Below are 15,414 nucleotides of genomic sequence, written 5' to 3' on the forward strand. Positions count from 1 at the left end.
AATGGGACAAAAATGTTGTCTTTCATGGAATCATAAGAGCTATCTGTTCTCAGGACACAGCTCCTTGAGTTTTACGGATAATGCAAGGCTAAGAGGAAAAGGTAGCAATTATTTTCATGAAGGTATGTGCTCCTGCAGTGGTTCTGGACTCTTTTGATCTTCACTCTCTAACATACTAGCTCTTAAGCATTATGGATCTTCTCTAGCTGGGCTACAGGAGTTAGACAACAGGCTGGGACCTGGGAATTGCACTGGGAGTTGGACTATAAGCAAACATGGTCACTTGCTTAACAGGATTCTCCATAGAAGAGGGAGGGTCATAGTATTAGATTTTTTTTGATTTCACCTCTACAGAGCTTTTACGGGGTGGACATGCATTGCCTCAGCTTTCCTACCATAGGCCAGCCTCTCAGCCTCCTTCGACATGGATCCTCAGACTTGCAAAGGGCCTTTTTCACTGCTGGGAGAAAAGGAGCAGTTCAGTCTATTTTCTTCCCTTTCAGAATCACATAGGAGGTGCTGTGAAAGGCCTACAGTGCCTGTCAGGGATGCCACATCTATATAGCCTGATAAAAAGGCATGAATTTGCTCTGTCCCTCCTTTGAGCTAACTAGATGCATCTGAAAGTCATGCAGTGCTATGCCCAAGATAATATACGCTGCTTCTATACCTGCCTAAACTGTATGGCTTGTAGATCCTATCTGACTTCCATCCATCCCCAAGAACATGTAGTTTTGGCTCTAGTCTGTCACGAGAATTATCTAAATAATCTGAAGTCCAAAATAACCTATTGGGGGTGACTCCCTTGTAGCTGGCATGGCATTTGTAGCACTCCAAATAATCATGGTGGTGAGCTAGAACTTCATATCCTTGGTTAGGAGAAAGATGAACACTGTACAGCTTCTGAAGGATTATTACACAGAACAGCAGAACTGAGTTGGAGGCATATCTGATCTACCAGAGATCTTTTCAGAGGCAGTGACATAGTCACAATTCAAATAAAAGCATGGCCCTCTTCATAGTGTGTTCGGAAGATCAAGCTAAGATGCTCAGCTATGACTGTGTGCATTTGCCATGAAATTAATGTGACAAAGGCACAGCACTGAAGAACAGGTTTGATAGATTAATCTGACAAGGCACTGATTCTGATTTTAGAATTAAAATAACTTCTTACAGCCTCTTTTGGGGCTGTAGGTGCTTTCTTGATCATTATGCAGTTTTGTTGAACATCCATGTCACTGCCTTTTAAAAAAATAGCTACTGTTATTTTTAGCAGCAAAAAGTATGTGCTTTGTATGTGCTATGTTTTTATCAAAGGACAATATTTGACATATAGGTCTGTTTAGCCATCAGCTTACACTCAGCATTGACCGAACTGAGGTTTTATCCTTTTTTCTGCAAGTACTTACCAGATTATCCTTAATGAACCAGCAATCATCATATTGAAGTTTAGGCCTCTGAAGTGAGGGGTCCATTTTGACTCTACCCTCTCAGTAAACCCACCTCTGGCTCAGCACAACTTCCAGAGGCTGTGCCTTGCCTTTTGTTTACAATGCTAACAGCATGACAGTAGACCCTCATTATTTCATGACTTCTTTACTGCATTTCCCTTTTCTCTACTCTTCCTATTACACTATTGAATCCACGCTATTTCGTACACTTCACAGAGAAACAAACAAACATCTACTCAATTATATCACCTTTTTCTTTCCCAAACTTCATTTGTTTCCCATTTTCAAAGGTACAAGGGATAGCTATGTCCAGAGTTGGAGCCAGTCGATGCCTGGACTCTCTTTTGGCTTCAGCAGATGAACTTCACGTTTTTCACTGTTTTTAGAACAGAATCTGGTTCACGTTTTTACCTGAGAAGGCTTTATGGCATCACACACAACAAAAAGTATAATGCTGAACATGTTACAGGCTTTGATTTCTTGTCATCACATCAGCTCCTATATTATATTGTTGTGGCCCTTGTAAGCTGCCTTGCAAGCAAAATTCTCTGGGATACCAATGAAAGTACATCCCTTTTGATTCACCAGACATATGATACATCAGGGAAGCAATACTTTTTGATAAGTAAAAAGGATGTGCTATCTTTGTTTACCAGCAATTTAGCAAGACTCAAAATGTGTTGGATAGTTAGATAGTTAAGATGAATAACTAATCCCTTTAGGAAAGGATACTAAAGGTCATATTTTCGATAACCCATATGGTCAATGGTTATGATCCTGTGTAAGTGAATTATCAGACTACCTCATTTTATGCAGTGCTGCATTTCTTTGCTGTGCCTAGTGGTGACTATTGCAGGAGACAAGCTCTCCTAATTTTGGGGTCTAATCTAGTCTGTAGTATGTATTTGCTTACCGAATGCTTTTACTGTGGTTTTCCTTGTCTGTTGCTATTCTAAGAGAAAGTATAACATTTTCCTGAGTTGTGCTTCATGCAATCATCTCAAACTGTCCAAGGTTTAAATGCTTAAACCCCAGAAAGAATCAATTTACAGGTAGAAATGGCATAGTAGAATAAAAGACCTTACCTTCCAAAGTGTTTCGGAAACTGTAATTGGCCATTTTATCCATGGATCCAGATTCATACTGACTCAGTGAGAGACAGAATTCAACTTCAGCTGAAGATGGGAGCCTTGGTGTCCTTGATTTATCATTGTTCCCAGGATTTCGCAGTATAGGCCCTTCACTTGCGGCATTGCACAAAGCCTGTCGGCTGTTGTACTCTTCAGATCGAGTGCAAATTACCTGTGTAAAACATTTTCTATGAGCAGAGTTGCAGTGTTTGTAAAAGACAAAAGCAAAGAAAAATTTTAATTAATTAAAAAAGGAGTGAAGTACATGTACAATATAATCAGTTTGTTATAAGAAGATATACTAATTTTAAAATTTTCTGTGTATGATTTTAACTTAAACTGGGATATTTAATAGAAGATAAACCTCTCCCTTAGTACACATTTTGAAATAATTTACTAGTCCATGTCTGAAACTGCCCATGTGGACTGAGGCAACATCAATTCTCATTTACACCCTTGAAGAGTCCCTGTGACTAAGTTCAGTGCTACTAATGCAGCAGAACACAAAAATCTGCTGCTGCAGTCACTAAATGGAGGCTTTTGATTTCAACAGATGGAAAAGGAAAAAAGCCATAATTGCAGAGACTTGTCTGCATACTGTAAGGAGAGAACTCTTCTCTTGGAATATGGAAAAAGACACATTTTCTTTTGTTCCGAAAATGTCTGTCCATGCTCTGTTAGGCTAACTGGGCTCAATTTCACCATGTCTCGATGAAGCATTATGTACTAAAAGGGCTAAGACCCCGCTCTGTCCCACACAAGTGTTGTGGGAATGAATATAACAGAAGCTGAGATGCCATAGTGTTGGGTATTAGGAAAGTACCTTGGGCAAAGAGATGGATACAGATATTAAATATTGTCAGAATCCATCATGATTTATGTAAAAGCTCTGGGTCCACAAGCAGATTCAATTTACCATGGCATAACAAGTCATCATTTATCAGCTTCTCTGTGGAAACTGTCAGTCCAGTTTGAGACTCCTTGAAGTGCAAGGTAGTTCAACATAACTTCAAACAATAGTTAAGTAATTTCAGCTAAGTCAGACTCCCTCACATTTACCATGGGTTGAAAGTGCCCACACAGACTGTCACTGTTGCTAAGATAGTGTTCAATGTCTTGTTTTTTTCAATGTTTTTTAGTGTCTTTAATTCAATAACTTACTTGTTACCTGAGGACACGGGCACTCTGATGACCAAGAGCTTCTACAGTAGCTCTCACTGCATCCCCACTTGACCATAGAAGTGATGGGAATGAAAGTGGGATATCTTTTCATATCTTGGTTCAATAAATGCACAGGGAGTTAGCACATGTACTAACTTCCCTTCCTACTCTGTATTTAGGAACCTGCCTGACATGGAGTCAGGATGAAGGATGGAAGAAAATGTAATGACACAATGACATGCAGGAGATCAAACTAGAAGGTTTGGTGGTCCCTTCTAGTGGTACAATTGATGGGTCTAAGAAAATGAAATAGTGGCTCAAAACTTCCAGGAGCTGTTCTGTATGCACCTCAGGTGATGCTGAGGGTCTGAACCAATACTGATGTCTATTGTTTTACTTTTCCAAAAAAAACCCCTCAAAAATAAAATTCCAAACAAATCAGAAATCTCTTCAAAATATAGAGCTCTGTGGTTATCAGGCAATCAATGAAGTTAATTAGAGCATTATGTGGAGAAAGAACTGCTCTCAATATTGAGTGATGCATTATAGCAGAGGACACGTAACATTGAAACCTCAGTACGTCTTTCATCCTGGAGGTGTGTTCCTATTTCATGGACTCAAACAATGAACAAAAAGGTGAGTGAAAGCAACCATATTTGCTGTGAGTGACATGGAAGAACATGAGATTCTGCATTAGTAAAGGCGATGGGTGGGAAGTTCATTTTGCCAGCACTACCTGTGTACAAACTGTCAGACTGAAGTAACCTTTAGGGTTACCTCTACAGTCAATAAATAGGGAGACGCATCTCCAGAGTGTGATTCAGCCTGCCTAAATAAGTAAGTGAGATGTCTTAACTTTTGGGGCACCGAACTTCTTCCATTGACTACGTCAACAAAAGAAAATGTATAAAAATTCAATGCAGAAACTGTCTCTGGACTGCAGTTATTAAAGGAAGCAAAATTAAGAGTGTTCAGCTAACTTAGTGCTCTGCTTCTGCGTTAGGATGGAATGAATCACACCCAGGAGGCATGGATGTGTCTCTGTACTGACTAAAGACAGAGCCAAAAGCAACTTGCTTCGTTTCCTAACTAACTTTTAAATGACTAGAAGGAGATGAGATGAATCCTATTCTAAGCAATTTGACCACAAATTCACAGAAAATGTATGACAGAGTTGGTAATATAACCTAGATTTCTTAAGAATCTGGCGTTCTTATAAGATTTCTATGAATATGAATCTCATGAATAAATTATCCTCATCTTTTTTTGAGGAGATAAGAAAGCTTATCAGAGAAATTTATCCTTTGAGACCACTCTATTAACTGCAATTTGCCATAGTCTGTTAAAACTACTAAGGTGCCCTTGGTAGCTGTAGGTAGGAGTCGTCCAGGAGAGAGTTTCACGTGCACAGATCACAGCACCCCCCCATCAAGAGTCACCAAAGTGGGTCAGGATTGTGCCTCTGAGAGGCTCTTTTCACAATCCCCACCAAGAAGGAGGTAGGGAGAGACCTGCAGTCGTAAACACAAAGCACAGCTATAGCACTGTTTTTATTATTGTTTTCTCTTAATAAAAAAATAGTGTTCTTGCAGTTTATTCCAATTGGAAGGAAAATAGAGGGATGATTCAGGCTGAGGGAGATGCTCTAGTAATGTTGTGTTTAGAAAAAGTGCTCGGTCCTATTTATCTACAACTGCACTAGTCATGAAGGCAAGTGTGCCTTGGCTGGTGGATCTCAACGCATCTCCCAGTCAGTCTCTTTGCTCAGAGACTACATGCATGTAGACTTTCTGCCCAGTTCAGCTTTCGCAGAGCCTTATCCAGTACTTCTTCTAGCTTTTCTGCTCTGCCATCTCCTGTCCTTTCACCCGTCTCTCTCTCTGCTGTCCTGGGGATATATCCATAGTGCATCGTAAAGAGGAATCACATGTTCAAGATGAGGCTTTTTGACTATTTAGGCAAGGAGTCTTCAAGTATGAGCTTAAATATGTCTAAAAAAAGGAACATTTCCCCATTGTTTTGTTTATCAGTTCCAGTGGAGTTTAATGCAACTCAGTTTTATGAAGCTTGTAAATGGATAGAGTGCTATTTTTTTTCCTATTTATGTCTCAGTGTAGTCCTCATTAACTGACTAACTAAATGTAGCCTAAACAGAAGCCATACACTATAAGACATCCAGTAATGCATGGTCATGAAATGCCAGCACAAGGGACAGGAATGAAAATGCTTTTCTGTGACCTTCTGCTATTTGTTCTGAACTAAAAATTAAAGTCTGGTCATACAAGTACCCTCTGTACTTTTCCAGAAAGGTATAATTTAGGTAATACAAACTATGGGTCTATCCCTATGTTATTATTTGCTGTTTTATCAATCTTGTGATGTGTAAGTGGTAACAGCATGTAAGTCAGTTAAATGGTTTTAGTGGTCTTTCTGGATTAAAACTGTAAAATTTATGCAAAATGGATCGTGTCATTGCCTTCTTTTCAGTCAGCAGGAAGATTTTCTACTAGAAGCACGCTGTTTAAACACACGCTTTTTTGTTCCCTTTTTTGGAACAGTCCTGAGTAAATTTCTGCTTGCCCTGGACAATGCTCACTACTCAGACTGCACCAAGACCCTGCTCTTCAGCATGTGTAAATCCACCAGGTCCAGGGGAATTTGTAGGTAGATGCTCCAAAATAAAGCTTATGTAAGTAGTTAGCAGAGCAAGTGCCAGTAGATGGCACTCCAGAATATGCAGCATCGCTCCTGGGCCTTGCAAGCACCCAAAAAAGCCCTCAGCGCACTGCAGCTGAAATCCTCTACACAGCTCTATGTATCGTTTCTTAGAAAACAGACTGTGAATGTGTGGAAGCGTTGCTGCTGTCTCGCACCTTTTCGCAGCTGGGAAACCCTTTTGCCTTTTGGTTTGTAACTGGCTGCAGAGGTCAACACCTGAACCTGGAGAAAGCAAATTGCCTTGCAGCAATCTTCAGCCGTGTTCAGCCCTTCGTCTCCTATTTTTAAATTCAAAGCTTTGGGGGTTTCAGTGACAAATTCTTTGGGGTTCCTTTGCACTTGTTAGGTCTGTGCTCACAGGGATGCGCAATACATGCAACATACTCCTGCGCACCTGGAATATGTGAAGAATATTTTTCTGTGGTATTGAAAGAGCTGCTCAGCTCCAAACTAGGCTGAAGTTCACCAGTTTACTAATGAAGCAAGGCCACTCAGAGGGTTAATCTGCACTTTTGCACACAGCTTCCTTTCAGCGATGATCCCTTGCTCTGTCTTATTTCTGAGCCCACTGAGCATGAGTCCAGAAAGTACAAATGCACATATTCATAGCATCATGCCCCAGGTTCAAACATGCTAAAAGAACTGGCTCAGAGTACAGGCAGAGCAACCACATGGTTGTCCTGGCTTGTCTGTTGGACGCTTCCCAGTTCTCCTGAGGGTTGGGATGTGGACATTTCCCAGGTGATGGTATTTCTCTGTGCATTACCCATTTTTCCTACGTGAAGTCTAGATGTCTGAACTGGAGCCCCGAGTCCCACTATGCAGCTGAAAGAGACTTTGCACTGTTTCAGCACCTTCCTCTGCTCTCTTTCCCTGCTTATTCTCACCTACATGCTTGGGAAGGGCATTAAAGTGCTGCCCTCATGCCTAATTTAAAACATGTGGCACTTGTAAAGGGGTTTAACTTTTACTTCTGGCTGCATTAGGGCCTGGCATAATCTAATCCTAATTATATGGCATCCAGAAACCAATTACTCACCAAACTGGGCAAATGCAAGAAAAACCCCAAATAATCTGCAGCAGAACAAGCTGTGCTTTGGGGATTTTGTTTTTATAGACAGAATTTTAAAAGGTGCTGGTCTATAGCAGACCAAAAGATTTTAAAGAGACTATGTATATTTATATCCACTTCTTCATGAATATTAGCAGAACTGGAAAGATAGAACAGAGAGAAAACTGAATAAAAGAAAATTTGAAAAGTAAAACTTCAAAGACATTCTAAGAACCACCTTTATGCATATATGAGGTCATAAGTTATCTCTGTGACCCTTACTGCATATGCATTAACTGGTGGAGCTACTAAACTCAAGCCACGAGGCGATGAGACAAACGCGAAGTGACAGCACTGAAACAAACCCGGATCCTTCAAGGTATTTTCTCAGCCTTCAGTAAAACCTGGCTGAGTTTCATCACTTTGCTCAGAGGCAATCCAAAGCTGAGGGATAATTTACATCCCATTCAACACCTCAAAATGGTGCTGGGGTGGAGTAGGAAACTCAGTTATCAGCTACTGCTGAAATATTCGTTAATACCTTCTGGTTTGGCAGGCCATGATTCCCTGCTGCCTGGCTGCCGCCAAGCTGTACCCTATTGGTGTTGCTGTCTCCATGTCTACCACAAATTCACACAGGCCTATGTCTCTGTGGGTAGCTTGCTTTTTCTGTGATTTATTAACAAACCCCAACTTTTATGAAATTCCTTAGCTATTAATTTCTATACTTCTGATTATTTCTTAAAATTACACAACTCCTGAGCAATCATTGCTGTATGCTAGATAATAGCCTAGCAACCAGAAGCCAAACCAATGCTTTCAGCCGCCAATGATCCCATGAAAGCCCTGGAATTTGAGATTACAGTGACATAAAGAGGCTGAGGATGTCCAACTGTCTTTCCCTGCTGTGCATAGATCCTGATTCCCTCAGGAAGTGGTATAAAGACACAGCTCTGTTTTGGTGTGTGGAGACTTATCTCTTTGCAATAGGAAATGTTTCAAATCTGTAATCTATGTAAGCATATCATTAAGAAGCTAATCTTGATAAACTCTTCTTTGATAGCTTCTTGCTCCATTTTGGCGGTTGTCTTTTAATTTACCAGCCTGTAGCTGGCAACAAAATCTGTAAGTTGCAATAAAAAACTGAAGTATTTTATTTTTGCGTTTATAAGATACCATTTTATGTTTATTTATTTATGAAATACTTTTCAATATATTTAAGTTTGTGAGATATGCAGGCATCCACAAGTAGATGGATATAGGACTGTGGCTGATTTGCCGCTGCCTCCAACTCTAAAAGTATTGGCTAAAATGTAGATAAAGAGCCTGCGAAATAGGTTCAGATGGGATTTTGTAACATTTACGAAACCTTTTCATTTGAGCCATCAGCAAAACTTGGTATAGAGGCCAGAGGTAACAGAAGGGTCCTATGGTAGTGTATTTACCTCCACCTCAGCCCTGTGAGAGAAGTAAGTGCTTTTTCCTCCAATTATGGGCAAAAGCTAAGGCAGAAGAAAAATATGGCTGGATGCACAAAAAGACTTGAATGTCACAGGACTGGTTTATGAGTACCAAATACAGAAAGTGAAAAATCTGAAACATATTCAACATTTGGCATTGCCTGAAAATCAACAGCATCAAAAAGAGACATCGGAGATGCCTTTTCAGGAAATTCCTTCTCATTTAGTTGCCGTGGGCATCCATTTGAGAGGTAAAAAGTGGGGACTCAAATTCCCTGGGGCAGAGGGGAGAGCAGAACCTGCATCCCTCACTTCCTATCACCACTAAGATACTGGATAGAAGGAGCGCCACCTTTCCTGCTGTGTATTTTGTGAAAAAGAATACCTAATTCCTGGAAAGAGTTTAGGATTACTAATGCCATTGCAGATGTCTGCCTCCCAAAAATTTTGAGCAAGATGCAGAAGTGTCTAGGGTTTAGTCTGTGTCCCTCTCCTCAAGCTTCTTGCTATCCATCCATGGTACTTAGCACCTTACTGGGAGGATTTGGGATATGGATGTGTTGCATAGGGGAATGTGGGCTCCTTTCTCAGATATGTCAATGCCACCAGGTAGAAAGGGATTTAGAAGTTGGATATAATGACAGTTCTCGTTGTCTTAGAATCGAATAGATTGTCCAAGTTTACTTAGAAAGTCAGCAATATTTATTCAAAGTCCTAGGCTAATATCTTAAATTGATCTTTCCGTCTCTATCCATTTGCAAAACCCTGAGAAGGTTAAAACAAGTGAAAAATATTTTTGAATCAAAAAAACATTGGCTTTTGGTATTTGTATTTTTGAAAATTTCTTACAATTTTTAAAGGTGAACAGAAAATAATGCTTTGAATGATCCTCTCAGACTATTCAGCTCCTGATAAACTGTGCTTAGAATTAGGGAATTGTATCTGAATAATTGAATTTCATCTTTCTTATGAAGACATATTTTCAGGTAATGGATCTAAAGTACCACCACTATTCGTTCAGGAGCTTTATATCCATTTTGTATTTGTGTAAATCGTTTCCCCTTTGTAGCAGTTTTGCATTTGTAAGCGGTTCTTCAGGGTGATGCAGAATTAAGTGCTAAGGGAAATTCTCAGTGCTTGGAACAAAGAATTGGCTCTGGGCTTACACCAGTACAGCTGAGAGCAGGCAGCCCTCCACGCTACGCGATTACTTCTCTCAAGCTGCTCTTCTTTTAGAAGAGGCAAAATTCAGAGCTAGAGTCAGTGTCCTTTTTGCCACAATAGCAAATCTAAAACTGCATTTACATTTTCTTGCTTCATTTTACCCACGATCTATCTAGCAAACTGGAGGTGGGGAGGCAGCAGGGAGGAACTCCATCCTGTAATGTTAACTCCCAACAAAATCTGAACAATTCTGCTTTTGTTTGCAGAGGACTTGTTTGGATTAGTAATTTCATTCGACTTCAGTGATTTCTCCAAATAAATATTTCCTTGAGTAAATCTGTTATCTTGAATAATTATAGAAATGAATGCTAAAATTAAAAAAAAAATTCTCAAAATGTCATGGAAGAGTTCCATTTTCCACCTTGCTTTCTGTAAGTATTGCAGAACTGGTAAAACATTAGTAGGTGTCAGGCAGTCCTAAATAAATCTGAATTCAACACTTGAATCATCACAAACAAGTAACTGAAAGCATAAGAAAATCCTTCCCACCCACCCTAAAACATGAACAAAGTAAGCAAACAAAAACACTAAAGTTTTCTGACAGTCTTGCTGGTAAAAACAGAGGCAAGAATCAGAAGTTTCACTTAGATGATAAACGTGAGAAGAAAGTGGACAGATAATTCACTCGGCTAAGTGGTTACAGCAGCATGTTGAAGAAAAAAGTAAAGGGAAAGCTAAGATTTCAGCATGTATTCATGGGTATCCATGTTGCCATGGCAACTTCTCAATGGAATAAAGTATTTTCTCCTTTCTTTAGGGATTAAAAAAACCAACAAGATGCTGTTCTGCAAATAAGCACTTTGCCTTTTTAAAATACATCCATAACTGTTTCTTGAGCAAATCTATTTCTGAATTTTACTAACATAGCAGGCGTTACTTTGTTACGCTTTGAAAAGAGGCTTAAATTCTGAAAAGGACACATTATAGATGTGTTATTCAAAAGGTTTCTCTTGCCCTCTTCTTTCTATTTTGCATGCTTATTAAAAGCCTGAATTCCTTCACATTTCTGGATCATCTTCTTTCTTTTTTTTTTTCTTTCCCACTCTCTCTTGCTGTTTAGCTACAGAGCCTGGATAATCAGCGTATTCTGGAGCAGATCTATGGCTGTTTTCCGGTTGAAGCAAAAGCTATTTTTGTTCCCTTTTGATTTTCTGGAGTAAGATTCTGATCTCTTATTTTGTGCTGCTCCAAGGAACTGCATTGACTACAGTTTTTTCTGTCCTAAGCAATTGTTAGAATTTGGGTTCCAGGCCATTAAAGAAACATCAGGTTTTCTTATACCTTCATCACGAACTCATTGACTGAAAATGCAGCTCTGTTCAGTCTCTTTCTTTCACTAGGTAAGGCAGAAGAGATGTAAATAGATAGAAAATGTTAAAGGGGTATAAATCCCTTGAAGGTAAAGTTGTCTGTAGTATTGTTTTGGAAATTTTGATGAGTGTGTAATATTTCCAGAAGTGGCTGAAAAATATAGGTGATAAACACCCAATTTCAGAAATGACTTGGGATATTTCAGCAAAGGACTTAGGTGATGTTCCATGTATAAGTTAACATCAAACATGTTTCTAATGTGGCAGATTTTTTATTTTTATGCCTTCTGAAGTAATACAGAAATATCTGTTTAACAAAACTTATTTCATATATCTTTGCTTTATTTTCTGAATATATCTGTGAGAACTCACCTTAAGTGATAAGTTATAAACCTGACTGTTTCTTAAATATATTCATCACTACTGGTTAAGTGTCTGGGTATTTGTGTACTACCAGGACAGAGAAATTCTAAGAATCTAAGAATTCTAATTAATTATTAATCATAATTAATACTACCTTTGAAAAAGTGAGATACACATACTATCTGATCCCTGCAGGGCTTTTATAAAATATTGCTATCAACTTGCTAATTCCTTGGTACTATCTGCTTCCTACCACTTTGGTTATCACACCCAGTATATTGTATTGATAGCTCCACTTGACCCAGGTAGCCAGCTCAATTCGAGTTTCAATTTATTCCACTTTAACAGTTGTACCATTTTCATGCAATTTCATGTAACTATTTAGCTCAGTGTAGAACAGCATCAGATCCATTTCATCCTGTAAATGCAGTCTAATTAAATTAATAGAGCTTATCCAGATTCATAGTTAGAAATAAGCAGACTCTTTGAATATGGGATCAATATATGTGTTCATGGATATATCTACTTTATGGCTATGTCTATCCTAGTAAATTAAATGTGGTCAGGAACATTCCTGGGCATTGAGGCCAGCTGGCATGAAGTAGCCCATATCTGTGCTAGTAAAACTGTCTTAGCCTTCTGAGCAAGGTGGCTGTATGCAGTGTGCTAGAAATGGACCCTGAAATGTTTTGACTCTTGAAAAGTGCCTGTCTGGGGGAAAACTAATTGGTACATACAAAATTCATGCCCTAGAATGTCCTAGAGCAGATCTGTTCCAACACCTGGGAAATGCCTGAACTGACAGGTATACACACAGCCTATATTATTTAGAGGGTGCAAATGACAACAAAATCCAGTACAACCAGCCAAATAAGTCCAGTTAGTCCTTGTTTTGTGATGCCAAAGTATTGCAGAGCTGCTGGAGCTTGTGTCTCTTTCAGTTTCCATTAAATGACTAAAACTGCCCAATCTTCATTTAAGATGATGATACAGAAGTGAACAGAACAAAGCTATGTTTACACCAACATAATCATGTACTTCAAAGCCAGAAGGGACTGTTGCTATTGTCATGATGGAGTATGTCTATGCAAGCTGATAGAAACTTGTCATTGCGCTGCAGGCAATGTGGTAGGTTACGAGCAAATCACACCGAAATCTCCAGGAGCACTCAGTGGGAGAACAGCACAACTCAGTTCAGCTATCTGAGACCACGCCACCTATGCAATATACCTTAGTTTGCAAGATACCTTAGTTTACAGACTATTTTTGTACTGCATTTAAGCAGCAGGAATAACTACTGAGTTTACTTAATAGACTTAGGAAACTTAGTTTCTTTGAGCATGAGAGATTAGTTATTACTTTTTGTTTGAACTGCTGATGTGAATAGCACAGACTTTTTTTTTTTGTTCTCTGAAGATTAATTGTGTTTTTTGAAAAATCTGAAACTAGATAAGCTTAATTCAATCGGTTTTAACTCTTGGCTGGAAAAAGGTACCGGAGGGAGGGGTAGAGCCTCTGAAAACTGTTTGCTTCTGTTTCCATTGTTCAGTCACTAACTGTCTTGCACTGACTGTGTGCCAGCAACGTGTGTACAAAAGTCCTGCTTTATCTCAGCTGGTTACTTGAGCAGACCCGAATCTGGCCTGCAGACACAGAGACATGACCTTCCTCCTTCCTGCCTAGCTTTAGGTTCTTAATTAAGCTGCTAAGTCCTACAGTCAACAAAGAGACAGAGAAACAGATGAGCAGCGCTAAATGATGATTAAATCCATGTAAAATCTGATTTGCTCTCTGGAAATGCTTACTTTCTCTCCCAGATCTTCTAAGGGAATCCAGCGTGGCTGAGCTCTGTACTTCTGCACCTCACTTAAGCATCTAAAGTCAGGTGGGATGATTCTAGCGTAAGTAGCTCTCCCCTTATCCTTCCCCTCAACCTGTCCTTACCTGCCATGAGGAGAAGAATGATGCCGGGCTGAGTAAATTAGGGTTGGTGGGATGTCTGCCGCCCATGTATTCATCGGTGCAGACAACACAGGACTTAGCATCTCGCCAGTCCCAGTAGGGGATGGTGAAGTGCTCATCACCTGTTATCTTCTGGATCTCACGTTCCCACAGCAGCAGAAAGACACGATGCCAAGGCAGAAAACCTGGTGCTTCATGAGCAAAATCAACGTCCCGCCACACCTTTGATCCACCTAAGAGTGTGTCTCGAGAAGCATAATAATGTACCCACACAAAAAGATCATACACATTGATGTTTTGGAACATGGGGTTGTAGCCATTGCTCATCTGAGCATAGGTGCCAGTAGCGATGACATAGTCACGGCTGGGAGTGCTCTTGGCCAGATTGAGGTAGGCGAGGAACTTGTTCTTTTCACTTCTGGTGAGCTGGAAGATGTTTCTTCTTCTTCTCATTCGCCTTTCAGTACATCTGACTCCTGAGAAACCAAACTTGCATTCCCCACAGTTGAATCCCATGAAATTGCCTTTGCATTGACACGTCCGGTTGTAAAATACAGAGGGCCAGTCTTCTCTGTCATCCACTCCTGAGAAAGGGTACTGTGGCCCCAGCGGAGCTTGAGAGAGAAGGATGTCCTGGCAGGACCCCCTTCCGGAGAGCTCCCCACAGGGGGACCCATCTCCAGCCCACGGAGGACAGCACTCCTTCCTCAGCAAGCTTTCAGTGTTTGCACAGGCTCTGGGGAACTGGCCAGCGCAAGGCTGCAGGATCACTAGCAGGAAACCCATGGCAAACAGAGACATCCTCACAGGGCAGCAGGAGAGCATTGGCGTTATGCTTCAGTGCATGAAGAGCTGTCTGACCCCTTCCACAGTCCTGACCATGAAAGAAATATCTCCACCCTACAGGGAACACTTCACTGCTGACTTCTCTGAGAGTGCACCCTCCAAAATCCTTCCCCCTTCCTACCCTGGGCACATTTACTCACAAAATGCAGTTCACAGTTAATCTGATTATCACATGTTCTGGGTGAAAGCCAAGTGACTTTTCTCCCCACCCCCTACAAGTTTCAGAAATACAGGCAGCTATTATATACATTCATCTTCCGCCTAGCACATGACTGCTTTACTCTGGCAATCGGGAGGAAGTAAAATTAAAATTTGGACATGGAAACAACTGTCAGCTCTTCAAATTGCTTGTTTGATTATGTGCATTAGAGTAAGTGGTTGTTTAAAAAACAGACCTGGTTGAATCTGAACTGTTAAATAAGCAGAGCAAATATAAAAAAGACAGAAAACATTTTAGAGGTAAACTATTTTTTTTCAATTGGACGCAAACACAAAATGGGGTCAGATGAAGTGTGAACATGGGGCAGAACCAGAATAGGGAGTTTGGTGTTGCATTTTTATATTTCAGTGTAAGCTGCCTTTCCCAGGCCAGCGTCTGGCAAAGTAACTTCACAGGGGATGTGCTAAACTTTCTGGAGAAAATCCATTTTGTTTCCTTGAAATCAACAGTGCTTTAAGAGTTAACACCCCACCCAAATCTGGACCCAAATTTTCTCTGCGATTTTGTGGGGAACATAG

General features: G+C 40.2%; 1 protein-coding gene across 2 annotated transcripts in view; it reads right to left on the bottom strand.

Annotated features, from left to right (window-relative positions):
* TYR (tyrosinase) overlaps nt 1-14,786 on the bottom strand; it is a 54,314-nt gene extending 39,528 nt beyond the window's left edge. Inside the window, exons 1-2 of one of the 2 annotated variants that reach the window (XM_026109125.2) lie at nt 13,813-14,785; nt 2,537-2,753 (exon numbers count right to left, since the gene is read on the bottom strand). In XM_026109125.2, coding sequence (XP_025964910.2) covers nt 2,537-2,753; nt 13,813-14,655 — 1,060 coding nt within the window. In that variant the 5' untranslated portion in view covers nt 14,656-14,785. Of the gene's footprint in view, nt 1-2,536; nt 2,754-13,812 lie in introns of both variants that reach the window. The other variant, XM_064505153.1, reaches the window with a different exon arrangement.
* Nucleotides 14,787-15,414: the final 628 nt, after the last annotated feature.

The sequence above is a fragment of the Dromaius novaehollandiae genome, chromosome 1 (genome assembly GCF_036370855.1).
Source record: "Dromaius novaehollandiae isolate bDroNov1 chromosome 1, bDroNov1.hap1, whole genome shotgun sequence".
Classification (NCBI taxonomy): Eukaryota; Metazoa; Chordata; class Aves; order Casuariiformes; family Dromaiidae; genus Dromaius; species Dromaius novaehollandiae.